General features: G+C 43.6%; 2 protein-coding genes across 8 annotated transcripts in view; both read left to right on the forward strand.

Moving 5' to 3' along the window:
- Positions 1-49: 49 nt before the first annotated feature.
- Positions 50-16,635, forward strand: LOC129823864 (regulator of nonsense transcripts 1-like). 2 transcript variants are annotated; one of them, XM_055882911.1, is made up of 23 exons: positions 50-422; positions 992-1,128; positions 1,255-1,344; positions 1,515-1,682; positions 1,871-2,051; positions 2,380-2,541; positions 2,664-2,751; positions 3,013-3,111; positions 3,309-3,417; positions 3,510-3,669; positions 3,771-3,889; positions 4,083-4,247; positions 4,713-4,827; positions 4,943-5,086; positions 5,662-5,875; positions 6,584-6,701; positions 6,824-6,980; positions 7,253-7,395; positions 7,665-7,839; positions 8,027-8,108; positions 8,188-8,582; positions 8,688-8,807; positions 8,965-16,635. In XM_055882911.1, exons 1-22 carry the CDS (start codon positions 255-257, stop codon positions 8,802-8,804), a joined length of 3,306 nt encoding a protein of 1,101 aa, XP_055738886.1. In that variant the 5' UTR covers positions 50-254; the 3' UTR covers positions 8,805-8,807; positions 8,965-16,635. The 2 variants fall into 2 exon arrangements, with proteins under 2 accessions (XP_055738886.1, XP_055738887.1); XM_055882912.1 differs by having other exon boundaries at positions 2,664-2,748.
- Positions 16,636-16,994: 359 nt separating this feature from the next.
- The window catches only part of LOC129823866 (homer protein homolog 3-like), a 31,167-nt gene continuing 30,174 nt past the window's right edge, over positions 16,995-17,987 (forward strand). For 2 of the 6 annotated variants that reach the window (XM_055882917.1, XM_055882918.1), the window contains exons 1-2: positions 17,000-17,552; positions 17,897-17,945. In XM_055882917.1, the coding sequence (XP_055738892.1) occupies positions 17,923-17,945 (23 nt within the window). In that variant the 5' untranslated portion in view covers positions 17,000-17,552; positions 17,897-17,922. Of the gene's footprint in view, positions 17,721-17,896; positions 17,946-17,987 lie in introns of all 6 variants that reach the window. The other 4 variants (XM_055882919.1, XM_055882916.1, XM_055882915.1 and 1 more) reach the window with 4 other exon arrangements.

The following is a 17,987-nucleotide window of genomic DNA, read 5'->3' on the forward strand; positions in this document are numbered from 1 at the left end:
GGCTAGAAGGGATCCAGTTTCTGTCAAATTTGACGACCTTTGATGTGCTCGATGATTTTGTGCTGTGTGCAAGGTGTTACGTCATTACTTCGAGTGGGAGTTGAGGCTCACGAGACGGTGTGTTCTCAGTTTATTCATGTGCTTATGTTTTTCGATATTTGTTTAACTTTAATTTTGGCAGGGATATCTACACTTTGCTTAGTTAGCGATTGAATTTAAAATAGAATTCTGAAATATCACTGTTGGTGGAGAAAATGAGTGTTGAGGCGTACGGGCCGAGCTCGCAGACTCTCACGTTCCTGGACACTGAGGAAGCGGAGTTGCTTGGAGCAGATACCCAGGGTTCGGAGTATGAGTTCACGGATTTTACCCTGCCGAGCCAGACTCAAACAGGCCAAACGCAGAGTCAGTTGGAAAATCAGGTTCGTGTAATTTTTATTGTATGGTTTCAAACTAGAAAATTAAAACTCGCTAACAAGCTACAGGGTATTGTACATACGGAACCTTGGAAGCTAGCCAGTATGCTAACTTGATTAGCAGAAGCAGCTATGTTAGCACAGCTAGCACACTGGTAGCTAGCTGTATAGTTACAAAGAAAACACATGCATCTGTCCCAGAGGCCACGCAGCTGGCTAACCAGTTAACTTAGCCAGCATGTTTACATATAATTTAGCGTGCTAGCATTAGCTAATCTGCTTGTACGCGTTGTGGGATGGACACCAGGATTGTCAAGCAGCCTGTCATTTTCTTGATAACGCCATGGCACTGAGTGTAACATTCCTAAATGCATTATCTGCCCGCGTTACATAGCAGGCATGCTAGCTAACTGCTGTGAGCTTGCTACAAGTGCATTTGATGGTAAACTAACGTTAGTTAGCTAACTGTCAACTGCACTTGTAGTTAAAACGTTATATGTGGTGGTGTCCATTTCCAGGTTATTTACGTTATTTTGCCCGCTGCTATTGAAATTACATTTCCATGTTTTCTCCAGGTGAATGGGCCTGATGGAGTTCTGCAGAATGGGGATGACCCTGTTGTGAAAGCAAGTCAACTTCTTGCAGAGTTGAACTTTGAAGAAGACGAGGAAGACAGCTATTATACTAAAGACCTCCCAGTCCATGCATGCAGGTAATGTTCAGAAATATCTTTTGATTGATATTTTGGTGCTGTCTTGCAGAGTTCATAATTAATATTTGTTTTCCTCCCTGTAAAGTTTTGACGGTTGTGAAATAATCCTTGTTTTGCTTTCCCAAGTTACTGTGGCATTCATGATCCTGCGTGCGTGGTGTATTGCAACACCAGCAAGAAGTGGTTTTGCAATGGACGTGGCAATACATCTGGCAGGTAAGCTTCAAAGACCAACCAACTTAGCAAAATGTAGTTGGTGTCTATGTGGAAGACTATACACACACAGAAAGTAGAATGTGAGGCACATGCAGGCACATGAGTCCCAAAGGACATTTTATAAATGTCTATCAGAAATGTTGCTGAATCTGTTCATATTTTCCTCTCAGCCACATTGTGAACCACCTGGTCAGAGCCAAGTCCAAGGAGGTGACTCTGCACAAGGATGGTCCTTTGGGGGAGACTGTGCTGGAGTGCTACAACTGTGGCTGTCGCAACGTCTTCCTCCTGGGGTTCATCCCTGCCAAGGCAGACTCTGTGGTGGTACTGCTTTGCAGGTAAAGCAGGTCCATGGTGTTTAATAACCTTCTTTGCACCATTCTGTTTCACAATGATCAGATGTCCTATTTCTCAAAATGTTCTTGGCCTTTTTTGGACCCATAATCCAATAGCTCTTATCATTGAATCAAAGTGATTTTGTAGTGGAGTGCATTGATGGACGTATTGTTTGTTTTTGGTAATACAGGCAGCCATGTGCCAGTCAGAGCAGTCTGAAAGACATCAACTGGGACAGCTCCCAGTGGCAGCCGCTGATCCAGGACCGCTGCTTCCTGTCCTGGCTGGTTAAGATCCCCTCTGAGCAGGAGCAGCTCCGGGCCCGCCAGATCACTGCGCAGCAGATAAACAAGCTTGAGGAGCTCTGGAAGGTTCATAAACTACCTTATGGTCCTGTGTGGCTCAGTTGATAGAGCATGGTGCTAGCAACGCCAGGGCTGTAGGTTCGATTCCCACGGGGGACCAGTACCGAAAAATATGAAAATATATGCACTCACTACTGTAAGTGGCTCTGGATAAGAGCGTCAGCTAAATTACATAAATGTAAATTTAGCATAAGTTAACCCAGTGGTTTACTGTAGGCCAGTGGCCTTTTACTTTGGTCATGGAGAGCTACTGGCTTTTATTATGAATTTTAAATCTTAAACAAAGTAAGCAGCACTCTTTATCTGTGGCTGTTGTTTGACTGGGTGTCTTCAGGAAAACCCCACAGCCACTCTGGAGGACCTGGAGAAGCCCGGCGTGGACGAGGAGCCTCAGCACGTGTTGCTGCGCTACGAGGATGCCTACCAGTACCAGAACATCTTTGGCCCCCTGGTCAAACTGGAGGCTGACTACGATAAGAAACTCAAAGAGTCCCAGGTAAGTTCTACTGTTTTCTGCTGGAGTTTTCAGGCTAGCTCCTCCTGCTTTTGGATGTCAAGGTAAAGGCAGTTTGGTTTTAGATGATTCATTAATTGCTGTCTTGTCTGTTTGTTTCACAGACCCAAGACAATATTACTGTCAGGTGGGACTTGGGACTCAATAAAAAGCGGATTGCTTATTTCAGCCTTCCCAAGACGGACTCAGGTGGTAATTCATTTTTTGTTCATCAACGTCAGTGTCCACGAGTGTTCCATGTCCATTCCATTCCGGCCATGACCTCCCTCACGTTCTCACTGATGAGCATGCCAGAGTGTCTTCTAGTCTTGAGTCTGTGTCTCTGTGTGTGTACGGTTCTATGTTTGTATGACTAATGTCCTAAAATCTATGGATTCTAAATTGTGCCTTTCATCAGCCAATTCCCTTGTCCTCGCTGTCCTTCTTTTTCTACTATTCACTGTATTTTTGAAGACATGCGCCTGATGCAAGGAGATGAGATTTGCCTGAGGTACAAGGGAGACCTTGCCCCACTCTGGAAAGGCATTGGACATGTCATCAAAGTCCCAGACAGTATCCTTTTTTAAAAATCATTATGCTCTTATTTTATGTTACCTTTGACTCTTCGTTACTCATTTGATTCAAATTCAAAAATTTGTTTGGAAATGATTGTGTTTCTGTTTGACCACATTGATAGCATTAGTCTCTGCATTAGTCTCAGGAAGGAATAGGTGTTATGTGGCGTGTAGTCCTTAATCCTGTGACAATAGACTATGGCGATGAGATAGCCATTGAGCTGAGGAGCAGTGCTGGGGCTCCCGTGGAAGTACCACACAACTTCCAGGTTGACTTTGTGTGGAAGTCCACCTCCTTTGACCGGTAGGAACCTTCTGACACCAATCGATATGAAACTAGCTAGGCTTGCTTGGCAATGGACTTAATATTACACACTGTTTCAAACTTTCCTCCAGGATGCAGAGTGCCCTGAAGACCTTTGCCGTGGACGAGACGTCTGTGTCCGGGTACATCTACCATAAGCTGCTGGGTCACGAGGTGGAGGATGTGGTCATCAAGTGTCAGCTGCCCAAACGCTTCACCGCCCAGGGCCTGCCTGACCTCAACCACTCACAGGTGGGTGTTACCATATGCAGAAGTTATGAGTAGATTTGAGTTATCCCTTCTAAAATGATATTTGCTGACAGTTTGGCATTTTAAAATGTGTCATCACATAGGTATATGCTGTGAAGACTGTGCTGCAGCGTCCTCTCAGTCTCATCCAGGGGCCCCCTGGCACAGGGAAAACGGTCACCTCTGCCACTGTAGTGTACCACCTGGCCAGACAGGGCAACGGGTAAGATGTGTTCACTTAATAGAGGACACCATATACACCAATAGACACCAACCTTATAAGTAAATAACTTTCACTATAAGAGTAACTACATTAGTCTTAGTCATTGCAAAATATATATTTTTCTAAATTGACCAACCTAAAGGTTTTATTGGCGCTCTTGTCCATCCCTAACACCAGTTGTGTGTGTCCTCAGGCCTGTGCTGGTGTGTGCTCCCAGTAACATTGCGGTGGACCAGCTGACTGAGAAGATCCATATGTCAGGTCTGAAGGTGGTGAGGCTGTCTGCCAAGAGCAGAGAGGCCATCGACTCCCCTGTGTCCTTCCTGGCTCTGCACAACCAGATCCGCAACATGGACAGGTAACCTGGGACTGCTATCGAGAGAGGAATGGTGTCTTTATCTTATCAGGTGTCCTGCTAACTCAGGAGACAAAGGATCGATTCCACTTTTTTAATTTTTTTATTTAAATAGGCAAGTCAGTTAAGAACAAATTCTTATTTACAATGACAGCCTACAGTGGTTTAACTGCCTTGTTCAGGGGCAGAACGACAGATTTTTACCTTGTCAGCTCGGGGATTTGATCCAGCAACCTTTCAGTTACTGGCCCAACGCTCTAACCACTAGGCTACCTGCCGCCCTGGCGGAGAACTTGAGAACTTTGCTCAGTTGCCTCAGTTTGAACATGAACTGAGAATCCATGCTTTGAGGCATTTCCTCTGTCTTGCAGCTTTTCTGAACCTTAACCTTCATCATAGGCTACATAATTTCTCCACACTAAAGAGTACTGGTTTCTCAGTTTGTGTTTTTGTTGTATCTGTGTGCAGTATACCAGAGCTTCAGAAGCTCCAGCAGCTGAAGGACGAGACTGGGGAGCTGTCCTCGTCGGATGAGAAGCGCTACAGGGCCCTGAAGCGCACCGCCGAGAGGGAACTACTTATGGTAACACCTGCTCCTTTTCCACACACTCCCTTAAAACAAAGTCCTAAAATGGCATAATTCCACTACTTCCTGAAGTTGATTATCACTGACCACGTCTGCCATCTCTGCTCCACAGAATGCTGATGTGATCTGCTGTACCTGTGTGGGGGCAGGAGACCCTCGCCTGGCCAAGATGCAGTTCCGCTCCATCCTCATTGATGAGAGCACCCAGGCCACTGAGCCAGAGTGTATGGTGCCTGTCATACTGGGGGCCAAGCAGGTACGTCTCAGGGCAATCTCTACGATAAATTATGTCCAGTCATTTAGCTCCATGACAGGTCCCAACTTCTCTCTCTTTCTCATACAGAATGTATTGCTGAGGGAAAAGTGCAGTTACATTTATCACCTTTCTCCGGATGTTTGTGCTTGGTTGAATTTGACACAGACGGGCGCTAATTTCTCTGAGTTGTGATATTTTTAATTTTTTCCTTAAATTTCACCTTTATTTAACCAGGTAGGCTAGTTGAGAACAAGTTCTCATTTGCAACTGCGACCTGGCCAAGATAAAGCAAAGCAGTTCGACACATACAACAACACAGATTTACACATGGAGTAAACAAACATACAATCAATAATACAGTAGGAAAGTCTATATACAGCATGTGCAAATGAGGTAGGATAAGAGAGGTAAGGCAATAAATAGGTCATGGTGGCAAAGTAATTACAATATAGCAAATAAACACACATGCAAATACTATGCTCAATACTAGTTCCTACACCACACAACATTGGATTTGAATTGGAATAGCCTTTCTATTTGTACTAAATCTATGATTTCTCTCTGTTTCTCTCCAGCTGATCCTGGTGGGAGACCACTGCCAGCTGGGTCCAGTAGTGATGTGTAAGAAGGCCGCCAAGGCGGGCCTGTCCCAGTCCCTGTTTGAGCGTCTGGTGGTGCTGGGCATCAGGCCCATCCGTCTGCAGGTGCAGTACCGTATGCACCCGGCCCTCAGCGCTTTCCCCTCCAACATCTTCTACGAGGGCTCCCTGCAGAACGGAGTCACCGCAGGTAAGTCGGCGAGGAATGGAACTGGGCCAGTGTGTACACAGGTTGCTTGTTTAGCAACAAAACCGAGGAGTGCGCAACTATGGGGCAGAACAGACTGGGTTGGCATAGACTGTTGACAACATGTAAACTATATTTAGTCTCCAAATGTTTATTGAAAACATAAATGCATTTGCACAATGAACACTTGTCTCTCAAATACATTGTTACAGTTGCTGGTTAGCTAGCTAGTGAACCATATTACCATAGACATGACATGAGTCAAGACATGGTATCGATAACAAGATACAACGAGCTGACACGGGCCAACTATGATGTCTCACATGGCAAGCTATCTAACCGTTCAAAATCACCACACTGCCTACGCGCATCATTTTTGGACGTTGTCAGCCAACTCGTCTATAGAATCCTCGTTAACACAAGTGAGGGTTAGCTTGTCTTCCTGATGTGCTTGTCCAGCTAGAGGGGAATGGGCTCCCTGTTGTCTACAAACTGGTTGGGTACTTTAGATCATGTCTCTAAGGACCAAGAAAACAGAACAATTATGAATAGCCTTATAACAGCCATATTTACTCAGTTTGCACCAGGTGTAAAACACCCATAACAAAGGTAATACATGACATTGGCTTCATTTACACTTAAATCTGGATGAACCTAAATGTGCATTTTACTAACTCCTTTTCTTGACCCATTTTTATTTTATTTACACAGCTGACCGCATCAAGAAAGGCTTTGACTTCCAGTGGCCACAACCAGACAAGCCCATGTTCTTCTATGTGACCCTGGGCCAGGAAGAAATTGCAAGCTCTGGAACCTCCTATCTTAACAGGTATTTGACAAACTGAAGCATTTGTCATTTCAGTGCTTTCGTACAATGACCATTTATGACTCCAGTCATAAAAAGGGTATGTTTTGTGAATATGGTTTTCTTCACTACCTCCTGCTGTACAGAACTGAGGCTTCCAACGTGGAGAAGATCACCACCAGGCTGCTCAAGGCCGGGGCCAAGCCTGACCAGATAGGCATCATCACCCCCTACGAGGGCCAGAGGTCCTACCTGGTGCAGTACATGCAGTTTAGCGGCTCCCTCCACACCAAGCTCTACCAGGTACAAAACACAGGCTTGGCTCTACAATATGTGACCAATCTCACTCCAGTCTGTCAGTCATATTCTCACTATAATGTAGCAGGTTTTAAAGATAGTTATAGCTTGAAATGGGAGTCCATAAATCTAAATAAACCAGTTTACATTGGTTTAGTAATGTGCTCATGGAATCATTCATCCAGTTTGGCCTTCACTTAAAACATTCAAATGGATGGTGGAATGGTGCGTCTATGTTAGCTTATCTAATTGCGTCCCTGTTTCTTGGCTGTCCTCAGGAGGTGGAGATAGCCAGCGTTGATGCGTTCCAGGGCAGAGAAAAGGACTTCATCATCCTGTCCTGTGTCAGAGCCAACGAGCACCAGGGCATTGGCTTCCTCAACGACCCACGCCGTCTCAACGTGGCTCTCACCAGGGCCAGGTAAAAAACACATGGACCATTCTCTCTGTCTCCTGATGCTCAACAGATAACGAGAAAAATCGTAGCATTATCCTGTCTTTCAAGTTTTGCAAGACTATTTTAATATTTGTCTTTGGAATTATGTCAACAATTTCTAAATCCTCAGAGCAAAATGTCATTACTCGGGCAGAAACACTGTCACAATGCAAAGATAAATTATTTACGTCATATTATTTTCTATATCTGTGAAGGAAGTGTTTTGAAAGGAACTATGTCCTATTTGTGTGTAGGTATGGGGTTATCATCGTGGGCAACCCCAAGGCCCTGTCCAAGCAGCCTCTGTGGAACCACCTGCTCAACTACTACAAGGAGCAGAAGGTTCTGGTGGAGGGACCCCTCAACAACCTGAGGGAGAGCCTCATGCAGTTCAGCAAGCCCCGCAAGCTGGTCAACGCCGTCAACCCTGTGAGTCGTCCCCCCCTAAACCCATGTGTTGGATTATGTACAACTTTATGTAGTGCGTGGTGTTTACTTTCATGATTTTACTTTGCTAGTAGACAGTACACCATTATAAAAAGATGTGCATAGGCTACTGTGTGTGTTACAGTTTACAGGCTTACTGAAATGTTTGTTCCATGTGTGGGTTCTTCAGGGGGGACGTTTCATGAGCACAGCCATGTATGATGCAAGGGAGGCTCTTATTCCTGGATCTGTGTATGACCGCAGCAGCACTGGTGAGAGACTATGTCAAACTGTAAACTTGTATCTCTTTACCTGTTTTGCCGTTGTTCAATATGTTTTCTTTTCTTCTAGGACGTTCATCCAACATGTACTTCCAGACCCACGACCAGATCGGCATGATTGGCCCGGGCCCCATGGCCTCCATGAACATCCCCTTCAACCTGGTCATGCCCCCCATGCCGCCGCCAGGCTACCTGGGCCAGGTCCACTGCCCCCCAGCAGGCCGTGGTGGAGGTATGAAGGGTAAGGCGGGCGGCGGAGGGGCGCGAGGTGGGCGCCAGAGGAGCCGTGGCATGGGGAACCACGGCGGAGGCAGCGGGCAGCACGGCCTCATGAGTGGCAGCCAGGCCAGCCAGGACCTGGGCTCCCAGCCCTTCTCCCAGGGACCCCTCACCCAGGGCTACATCACCATGAGCCAGCCCTCCCAGATGAGCCAGCCTGGCCTCTCCCAGCCTGAACTCTCTCAGGTAAGGCAGCAGAACGTTTACATTTGTTTCTCATAGCAGACATTCTTGCTCTGACAGACATGTACATGCAGGCTAAAAGCTTATCCTTTGTTGTTTTTCTTACAGGACAGCTACCTTGGCGATGAGTTCAAGTCCCAGATTGACGTGGCCCTCTCCCAAGACTCCACCTACCAAGGGGAAAGAGCCTATCAACATGGTGTGACTGGACTGTCCCAGTACTAGAGTGTAAGAGACTACACTGGAACTTTTTTCTCTATATTCTATGAGCTAAGCCAACTGTTGCTGTAGTAATATCAGGTGGAGTAAATAGGATACCAGAAGCTGTTTTATATCTCGTCTTTGTCAGGGTATAAAAGTAATCTTTGTTTTATTTGACTCTTAGGTTGTGGGAAAAGGAGCTAGGCCTGTGCTGAGCTTAGTTCGTCGCCATTTTAATCTGGGTAATATCAAAAAAAGAACATATGGATACCCGTTTTCCACTGCTACAACTGAAGCACCACTGTGTGAAAGCAACAGGAGAGAGACAGAGAGAAACCAACCAATCACAAGAGTGAAAGCAAAATGGGGGTAGAGCTGGACAGGACAAGAGCGAGGAGGGAGAGAGAAGGCGCTGCTCGCACACAGAGAAAAGGAGAAGCAGCATACGTTGGGGTAGCAGCGTCGGAGCGACGAGCCCTTTGATGAGTCGAGGGGTGAAAGGTCATGGATCCTCAATGGGGTCACAGGAGTCACATCCCTGCCACCTCTTCTCCCCCAGGGACCACGAGTTAGTTGGCTGAGGACATTGTTCTCGGAGCAGAGAGACTGAGAAGAGTTCTCACACAACCCTCCAACCTCACTCTACAAAACCGTCTCCTGACAGCTAGAGAGGGGAAAAAGGGGACGAAACTCTTGAAGCAGTCAGTCGATTTGGGAAAATTTCTAACCTCAAAGTTGATCCGTGCTCATGCTCTGCATTTGAACATGTTTGAGCGAGAGGAGAGAGGTTTTGGGCAGACCAAGAATGGTATTGTTGAACGTCTCAAACGGAATCAAATGGTGCAGGAGTCGGAAGAATACTGACCATTCATCTTTTTCAACTTTGAGTTGGAAAGTTTTCTACATGAGGTCTGTTGTTGCAGAGGTTTTGAAAGCTGGTGAATTTCACTGGCTTTCCGCTCTGGTCTTTCTGAAGGATAAGTGGTGGAATGGCTCTTGAAACAATTAAAGGAAACATTATTGTCTCGAGATCTGAAGTGGTGGACTTGAAAGATCTGTAGTTTGCGAGACAGGTTTTAGTTTTTTTCTGAGGTATCTGTAGTACAAAAAGACGAGTAAAAAGAATACCATAACCAACTTATTGTAATCGAAAAAGCAGTCATTACTTGCTCTTTAAAATGACCTCCAAATTATTACTTTAAAATGAGTCACAGCTTCACAGACATCAAATGCCACAAAGAAAGCACTTGTAGAATGCACATATCATTTGCATGGCTAATTCATTAATCAACATTAATCAGGGAGGTTATCCCTAGAGACCCAAGTTTAAACATGAAATTATGTATTAAATCATGTTTTACTTTGTTGGTCAACTACTCTTAAGAGGTGTTGCATGGGAACAAGAATTTATGTTCAGAGAGGTTATAGTAATGAAGTGTGTGAATACTACTGGGATAAGACTCAGCAGTATTCACAAGTGGAAGTCTGGACCTGACTACTGAGGAAGGTTAGAAGCCTCTGGCAACTGCTAAATGTAGGTATTCAGTACTGGCTGTCATTGGCCCATGTGAAAATGATAACTGAATGAAGGTTATGAACTCACTTAAATATATATATATATACACTGCTCAAAAAAATAATGGGAACACTTAAACAACACAATGTAACTCCAAGTCAATCACACTTCTGTGAAATCAAACTGTCCACTTAGGAAGCAACACTGATTGACAATAAATTTCACATGCTGTTGTGCAAATGGAATAGACAACAGGTGGAAATTATAGGAAATTAGCAAGACACCCCCAAAAAAGGAGTGATTCTGCAGGTGGTGACCACAGACCACTTCTCAGTTCCTATGCTTCCTGGCTGATGTTTTGGTCACTTTTGAATGCTGGCGGTGCTCTCACTCTAGTGGTAGCATGAGACGGGGTCTACAACGCACACAAGTGGCTCAGGTAGTGCAGTTCACCCAGGATGGCACATCAATGTGAGCTGTGGCAAAAAGGTTTGCTGTGTCTGTCAGCGTAGTGGCCTGCTGGAGGTCATTTTGCAGGGCGCCGGCAGTTCACCTCCTTGCACAAAGGCGGAGGTAGCGGTCCTGCTGCTGGGTTGTTGCCCTCCTACGGTCTCCTGATGTACTGGCCTGTCTCCTGGTAGCGCCTCCATGCTCTGGACACTACGCTGACAGACACAGCAAACCTTTTTGCCACAGCTCGCATTGATGTGCCATCCTGGATGAACTGCACTACCTGAGCCACTTGTGTGGGTTGTAGACTCCGTCTCATGCTACCACTAGAGTGAGAGCACCGCCAGCATTCAAAAGTGACCAAAACATCAGCCAGGAAGCATAGGAACTGAGAAGTGGTCTGTGGTCACCACCTGCAGAATCACTCCTTTTTAGGGGGTGTCTTGCTAATTGCCTTTAATTTCCATCTGTTGTCTATTCCATTTGCACAACAGCATGTGAAATTTATTGTCAAATCAGTGTTGCATCCTAAGTGGACAGTTTGATTTCACAGAAGTGTGATTGACTTGGAGTTACATTGTGTTGTTTAAGTGTTCCCTTTATTTTTTTGAGCAGTGTATATAATTTCTGGCCATACCTTGCTGAGTTTCTTGACCGAAGGAAGGCATATCTGTCAGTATGTGGCAGAGGATGAGAATAAATATTTGTATATTGGTGTTGTAGACACAGGTCATTTTACATTTAGTGCCCATGAAAGTTTATGGTGTAGATTTATGTAGCCCCCACCACAGATCTAGTCTCAAACCTGACCCTAGGCAAACCAGTGGGTGCGTTCCTTTGCTGATGCAGGCCAGATCGTACAACGTCTGGATAGATATTTTACATATCAACTATCCAAATTATATATAGCAATCTGGTCCCCAACGACACAGTCGAGGACATGCCATGCAACCAATGGTTGATGCTTGCAATGTCTGAGCAGGGGAACGCGACCAGTGACTAGGGTCTGGTTTCAATGCTTGTGTTCCCCTGGTCAGACATTGCACGTATCAATCAGTGGTTGCGTGCCCTGTCATCGACTCTGTCTATTGACTGACAGATTGCTATAACATATGACGTGGTTAGCTGATACTTAAAATGTCTGCACCGCCTGGGCACAGGAACGCCCCCAATGATGGACTCTTTTGGCGTAGAGGAACTGTCACTACCTACACTATATTTCCAGCAGTATGTGGACACCGATTCAAATGAGTGGATTCGGCTATTTCAGCCCCATCTGTTACTGATGGGTATATAAAATCGAGTACACAGCCATGCAATCTCCATAGACAAACATTGGCAATAGAATGACCTTACTGAAATGCTAAGTGACTTTCAATGTGGCACTGTCATAGGATGCCACCTTTCCAACAAGTCAGTTTGTCAAATGTCGGCCCTGCTAGAGCTTCCCCAGTCAACTTTAAATGCTGTTATTGTGAAGTGGAAACGTCTAGGAGCAACAACGGCTCAGCCGCAAAGTGGTAGGCCACACAAGCTCATAGAACGGGAACGCTGAGTGCTGAAGGGCAGAGCTTGTAAAATTAGTCTGTCCTCGGTTGCAACACACAGTTCCAAACTGCCTCTGGAAGCAACATCAGCTCAAGAACTGTTCATCGGGAGCTTAATGAAATGGGTTTCCATGGCCAAGCATCCGCTCACAAGCCTAAGATCACCATGCGCAATACTAAGCGTTGGCTGGAGTGGCGTAAAGCTCGCAGTCATTGGACTCAGGAGTAGTGGAAATGCGTTCTCTGGAGAGATGAATCACGCTTCACCATCTGGCAGTCCGACGGAAGAATCTGGGTTTGGCGAATGCCAGGAGAAAGCTACCTGCCCCAATGCATAGTGCCAACTGTAAAGTTTGGTGGAGGAGGAATAATGGTTGGGCTGTTTTTCATGGTTTCGACTAGGTCCCTTAGTTCCAGTGAAAGGAAATCTAAATGTTAAGGCATACAATGACATTGATGATTTTGGACTTCCAACTTCGTGGCAACAGCATGACAATTCCCCTGTGCACAAAGCGAGGTTCTTTCAGAAATAGTTTGTCGATCAGTGTGGAAGAACTTTACTGGCCTGCACAGAGGCCTGACCTCAACCCCATCGAACGCCTTTTGGATGAATTGGAACGCCAACTGCGAGCCAGGCCTAAACGCCCAACATCAGTGCCGGACGTCACTAATGCTCTTGTGGCTGAATGGAAGCAAGTCCCCGCAGTAATGTTCCAAGGAAACCTTTCCAGAAGAGAGTAGGCTGTTATAGCAGCAAAGGGGGGACCAACTCCATATTAATGGCCATGATTTTGGAATGATGAGCAGGTGTCCACGTACTTTTGGTAATGTACTGTAAGGGGAAACAAATATTTTCCGGGGACTCTCCCAACAAACAATGAGGCAGACATGCCAGAACGTTGCGATTCTAAACCAAAGTTTGGAGACAAAACTTTTGCAATGGTTTTATTGGAGGTAGTTTATGCAAACTAGCCACTTGCTAATTGCACTCATTAAAAATAACTTCTGTGATCTCTAGCTACTATTTGTATTTTATTTTGAGCGGATAAAGTTGTGATGTAGTTCCATTATGCAACGAGTCCATACTTTAAACCAGACCCTAGTCACTGTGTTGTCTAGGGTCGGGTTTTCAAGCCTAACACATCCCCCCTTTGGGGGGGAAAAAATGTATTTGGTAGATTGCGAGAACCCTTTTATCCAGTTGAAGTTGAAATTTTACTTTCCCCTTTTGAATGTCCTTTAGTTTTGATAAAACTACCAATACATACATCTTCAAACATGTAGACCTACCCTGTCACATGGAGAATTGTTATTGATGCACAGTGCCTTCAGAAAGTATTCATACCTCTTATTCTATTTTGTTGTATTTATTAAGGATCCCCATCAGTTCCTGCCAAGGCAGAGGCTACTCTTCCCGGGGTCCAGAAACATTAAGGCAGTAATATACCATTTAAAATATTACGTAACATTTCATTTCATAACACTTTTCACAACACATTAAGTGTGTGTGCCCTCAGGCCACTACTCTACTACCATATCTACAATACAACATCCATGTGTACAGTCCCCACTGTTCCATAAGGTGTATTTTTCTGTTTTTTAAACCTGATTCTACTGCTTGCATCAGTTACCTGATGTGGAATAGAGTTCCATGTAGTCATGGCTCCATGTAGTACTGTGTAGTCTGTTCTGGATTTTGGCATTGTGAAGAGACCTCTGGTGGCATGTCTTGTGGGATATGCATGGGTGTGCATTCAGCATGTCAATACTTTTTACAAAAACAAGTAGTGATGAAGTCAATCTTTCCTACTTTGAGCCATGAGAGATTGACATGCATATTATTGTTAGCTCTCTGTGTACATTTAAGGGCCACCGATGCTGCACTGTTCTGAGCCAATTGTAAATCCTTCTTTGTGGCACCTGACCACACGACTTGGCAGTAGTCCAGGTGAGACACAACTAGGGTCTGTAGGACCTGCCTTGTCGATAGTTAAGCAAACAGACCTCTACCCATCTTAGGTACCGTTGCATCAACATGTTTTGACCATGACAGTTTACAATCCAGGGTTACTCCAAGCAGTTTAGTCTCCTCAACTTGCTAAAATTCCACATTATTCATTACAAGATTTAGTTGATGTTTAGTGTCCCAAATACAATGTTTTTAGTTTTAGAAATATTTAGGACTAACTTGAATTGTACATTACTTTTAAAATTCTCAAGCTCTGTCAAGTTGGTTGTTGATCATTGATAGACAGCCATTTTCAAGTCTTGTCATAGATTTTCAAGCTGATTTAAAGTCAAAGCTCCTGAACATTCAATGTCATCTTGGTAAGCAAACCCCAGTGTATATTTAGCCTTGTATTTTAGGTTATTGTCCTGCTGAAAGGTGAATTAGTCTCCCAGTGTCTGTTGGAAAGAAGACTGAACCAGGTTTTCCTCTTTGATTTTGCATGTTCTTAACTCTATTGTAAATTTTTATCCCCCAAAAAACTTCCCTAATCTTTACTGATGACATAATGCAGCCACCACCATGCTTGAAAATATGGAGAGTGGTACTCAGTAATGTGTTGTATTGGATTTGCCCCAAACACAGCGCTTTGTATTCGGGACAAAGTTCATTTCTTTACCACATTTTTTTGCAGTTTTACTTTAGTGCCTTATTGCAAACAGGATGCATGTTTTGTGATATTTGTAATTCTGTACATGTTTCATTTTTTTTCACTCTGTCATTTAGGTTAGTATTGTGTGCAACTACAATGTTGAACTGAGGATTTATTTCTCCTATCACAGCCATTAAACTCTAACTGTTTTAAAGTCACCATTGGTCTCACGGTGAAATCCCTGAATGGTTTCCTTCCTCTCCGGCATCTGAGTTAGGAAGGACGCCTGCATCTTTGTAGTGACTGGGTGTATTGATACACCATCCAAAGTGTGTAATTATTAACCTCACCATGCTCAAAGGGATATTTAATTTCTGCTTATTTAATTTTTTTGACCCATCTACCAATAGGTGCCCTGCTTTGCGAGGCATTGGAAAACCTCCCCTGGTCTTTATGGTTGAATCTGCGCTTGAAATTCACTGCTCGACTGAAAGCCCTTACAATGATCTGTATGTGTGGGATACAGAGATGATAAACACTATTATTGCACAGTGATTTTTACTCCTGAATTTATTTAGTCTTGCCATAAAGGGGTTGAATACTTATTTACTAAAGACATTTCAGCTTTTCATTTTTTATTATTTTGTATAAAAAATTAAAATAAATCCACTTTGACATTATGGATAATTGTATGTAGGCCAGTGACACAATCTCAATTTTAATATATTTACAATTCAGGCTCTAACACAACAGAATGTGGAAAAAGGCAAGCGGTGTGATTACTTTCTGAAGGCACTGTAATTTGTATCATTGATGGTAATTTCTCACGTGTAAAAGTAGTATTTTGTGTTAATCCTGCCGTGTTGAGTTTTAGGTCTGAAATATTTCACTCTGTAATTCTGAATTGTATGTAACCATCACTCGATTCATTACGGTACCCTCCATTCCATGTGTGATAGTGTCATCTGACAATCATTTTTATGTAATTTTGAGTCATGTTAGGGTATGATTTTCAGAAGTCATTGTCATATGCTAATGTAGTTCAACATTTTCTGTTATGAACACCTGTGGAAAGACATTTTAAGATGCTACCCATTCTGACTAAATGTGTTTGTACCTACCAAAAAGATCTGCAGATATCCATATCTTCTAGACATTTACCACATCCCTCCAGATAAATTATGAAAATGTGTTATTTCCGACAGCGTTCCCTATCTGACAACCTGTGCATGTGCTGCTCGATAGTACACCTCAATTATCAGGTTTCATCACTAAACATGCATGTATCTTTATGAAATTAGCCTATTGTTTCAAAAGGGGAACTACTGAAGATAAAATAAACTGCTGCTGCAAAACAACTAAATGGTTAGGGTATGAAATGAGTTCAAGTAGATTAAATATTGGTCCACTACAAATGGTAACTGATCTTTGTTCATCTTCAAATATAGTTCAAACATAACACAACTCTTGAGTGTCTCATGGGGTACAGGGATTTTGGAATGCCAAGAACCTTCAATTACGACACAAAATAGTCTAGATTTGTCCTCTTTCTCCCCGTTAGCTGGTGTCATCCTAGTATTATTTATTTTCATTATTTGTTTCTGCTGGGGTTTTACTTTGGAGTGAAGTGATGTTTCTTCTTGGAAATTGCTTGATTATGATTATTTGGTCATCTGTTATACTCTCACTGAAATGTCATCCTTGTAACATCTTTGAAAAAAATAAAGGTTCCTTTTCACTCATTTTAAGTGATGGACAATTCAACTTATTTTTTTAAATAAATGACAGGAATTATGATTAACTCGACTACTAGCACTGAGCTCATAGACTTCACATCTGGGCTGGGCGGCCCTAATCTCATGTTTACATGGGGCTGCGCTATTGTGTCCTTGTGAGCCAAAGGAATTTGTTTTAATGTGAGTTATGTGAAAATTAAATGCAGGTTGGTTTGTGTTTATTACGGCTAATCTATTTGCTAATGGTCAACCGTGAAGTAGACTCAGTCTAAACTACTGTAGTGAGTTTTGTCGGTGTTAGATTAAACGTAATTTGACCCACTACCAAACGGTAACCAGCAGGTGGTGGTGTATGTAGACGGGTTGAAACCCCAACTGTAGCAAATTGTAGCCATTAGAGCGCTGCACCGCGCGCAGCTGGTGTTATCTGGATATGAAATGTAACCAATAAAAAAAGTATCTCATGCCAAGCGATACTTGGTAACCAGTGTAGAAGACTGCACGCTTTTCACTCACACATTGCACCTTCAAGCAGAATACAACCTGAGCTTCGCGGGGAACTGCGTTACAACAAGGTTACTGAAGTGCAGTCAGAAAGAAAAACTGAGAAATCTACAACACGATGGACTGCCGGACTGTGGCCAATGATACACATTGCTCCAGTTTCGTGATGGCATCGATGTCCGACGTCGTGGCAAGCTTTTTCAAGTGAAGGGACAGAGCGCATATAATTTTATTGACAGCGAATGTCCACAGTATTCATAGCCAATTCTTGCCCTTTGCAGTGCAATTCCGGTGGTATACGGAAGCATCCCTATACTGACACAAATAAGAGGAAGGATTACAGCTCCAGTGTTCAACATAAAGAAGCCCACATTGCAGCTCGACCAATATATCTTATTAATCTTTTACAACGCAATGGGGTGAGTGTCTCGAGTAACTCTATTCAACTCTCACTGACTCATTGCATTGGACGCTGGTAAATGACTGTTGCTATGAGAGAAAAGTTGAGGCTATGCTGCAGTCAGTCGGGACCATATCTCAAAAGGTCAGGACAATGCTTTTTAATATTGGAGTACCTTGTTCTTGAGGTAGGGTACCTATACATTTCTAAAAATACATTGACAAGCAGCGAGAGCACCCTGAACACTTGGATCTATCATAATTGTTATTTTCTAGTCCAGTTGTGTATTAATGTTAAATCATTTTTTGTATGAAAACATCTTGATGTATGCAGTCAGTGTGTGCTAATTTCTTTCTTCCATAGAAAGAATACCTCTGCTGCCTTATAAGATGTATCCGCAACATCGAGAAAGGTGAGTTGCTGTTATATTACATCCTGAGCACCTACTCCTTAT

Source organism: Salvelinus fontinalis, chromosome 26 (assembly GCF_029448725.1).
Source record: "Salvelinus fontinalis isolate EN_2023a chromosome 26, ASM2944872v1, whole genome shotgun sequence".
Lineage (NCBI taxonomy): Eukaryota > Metazoa > Chordata > Actinopteri > Salmoniformes > Salmonidae > Salvelinus > Salvelinus fontinalis.

Bases quoted from the DNA above. Each gene is read 5' to 3' on its own strand.
- LOC129823864 (XM_055882911.1), top strand. From the start codon at position 255: ATGAGTGTTGAGGCGTACGGGCCGAGCTCGCAGACTCTCACGTTCCTG. The intron at 2,752-3,012 runs GTAATTCATTTT...GTATTTTTGAAG, and splicing joins TCCCAAGACGGACTCAGGTG to ACATGCGCCTGATGCAAGGA. The intron at 8,583-8,687 runs GTAAGGCAGCAG...TTTTTCTTACAG, and splicing joins CCCAGCCTGAACTCTCTCAG to GACAGCTACCTTGGCGATGA.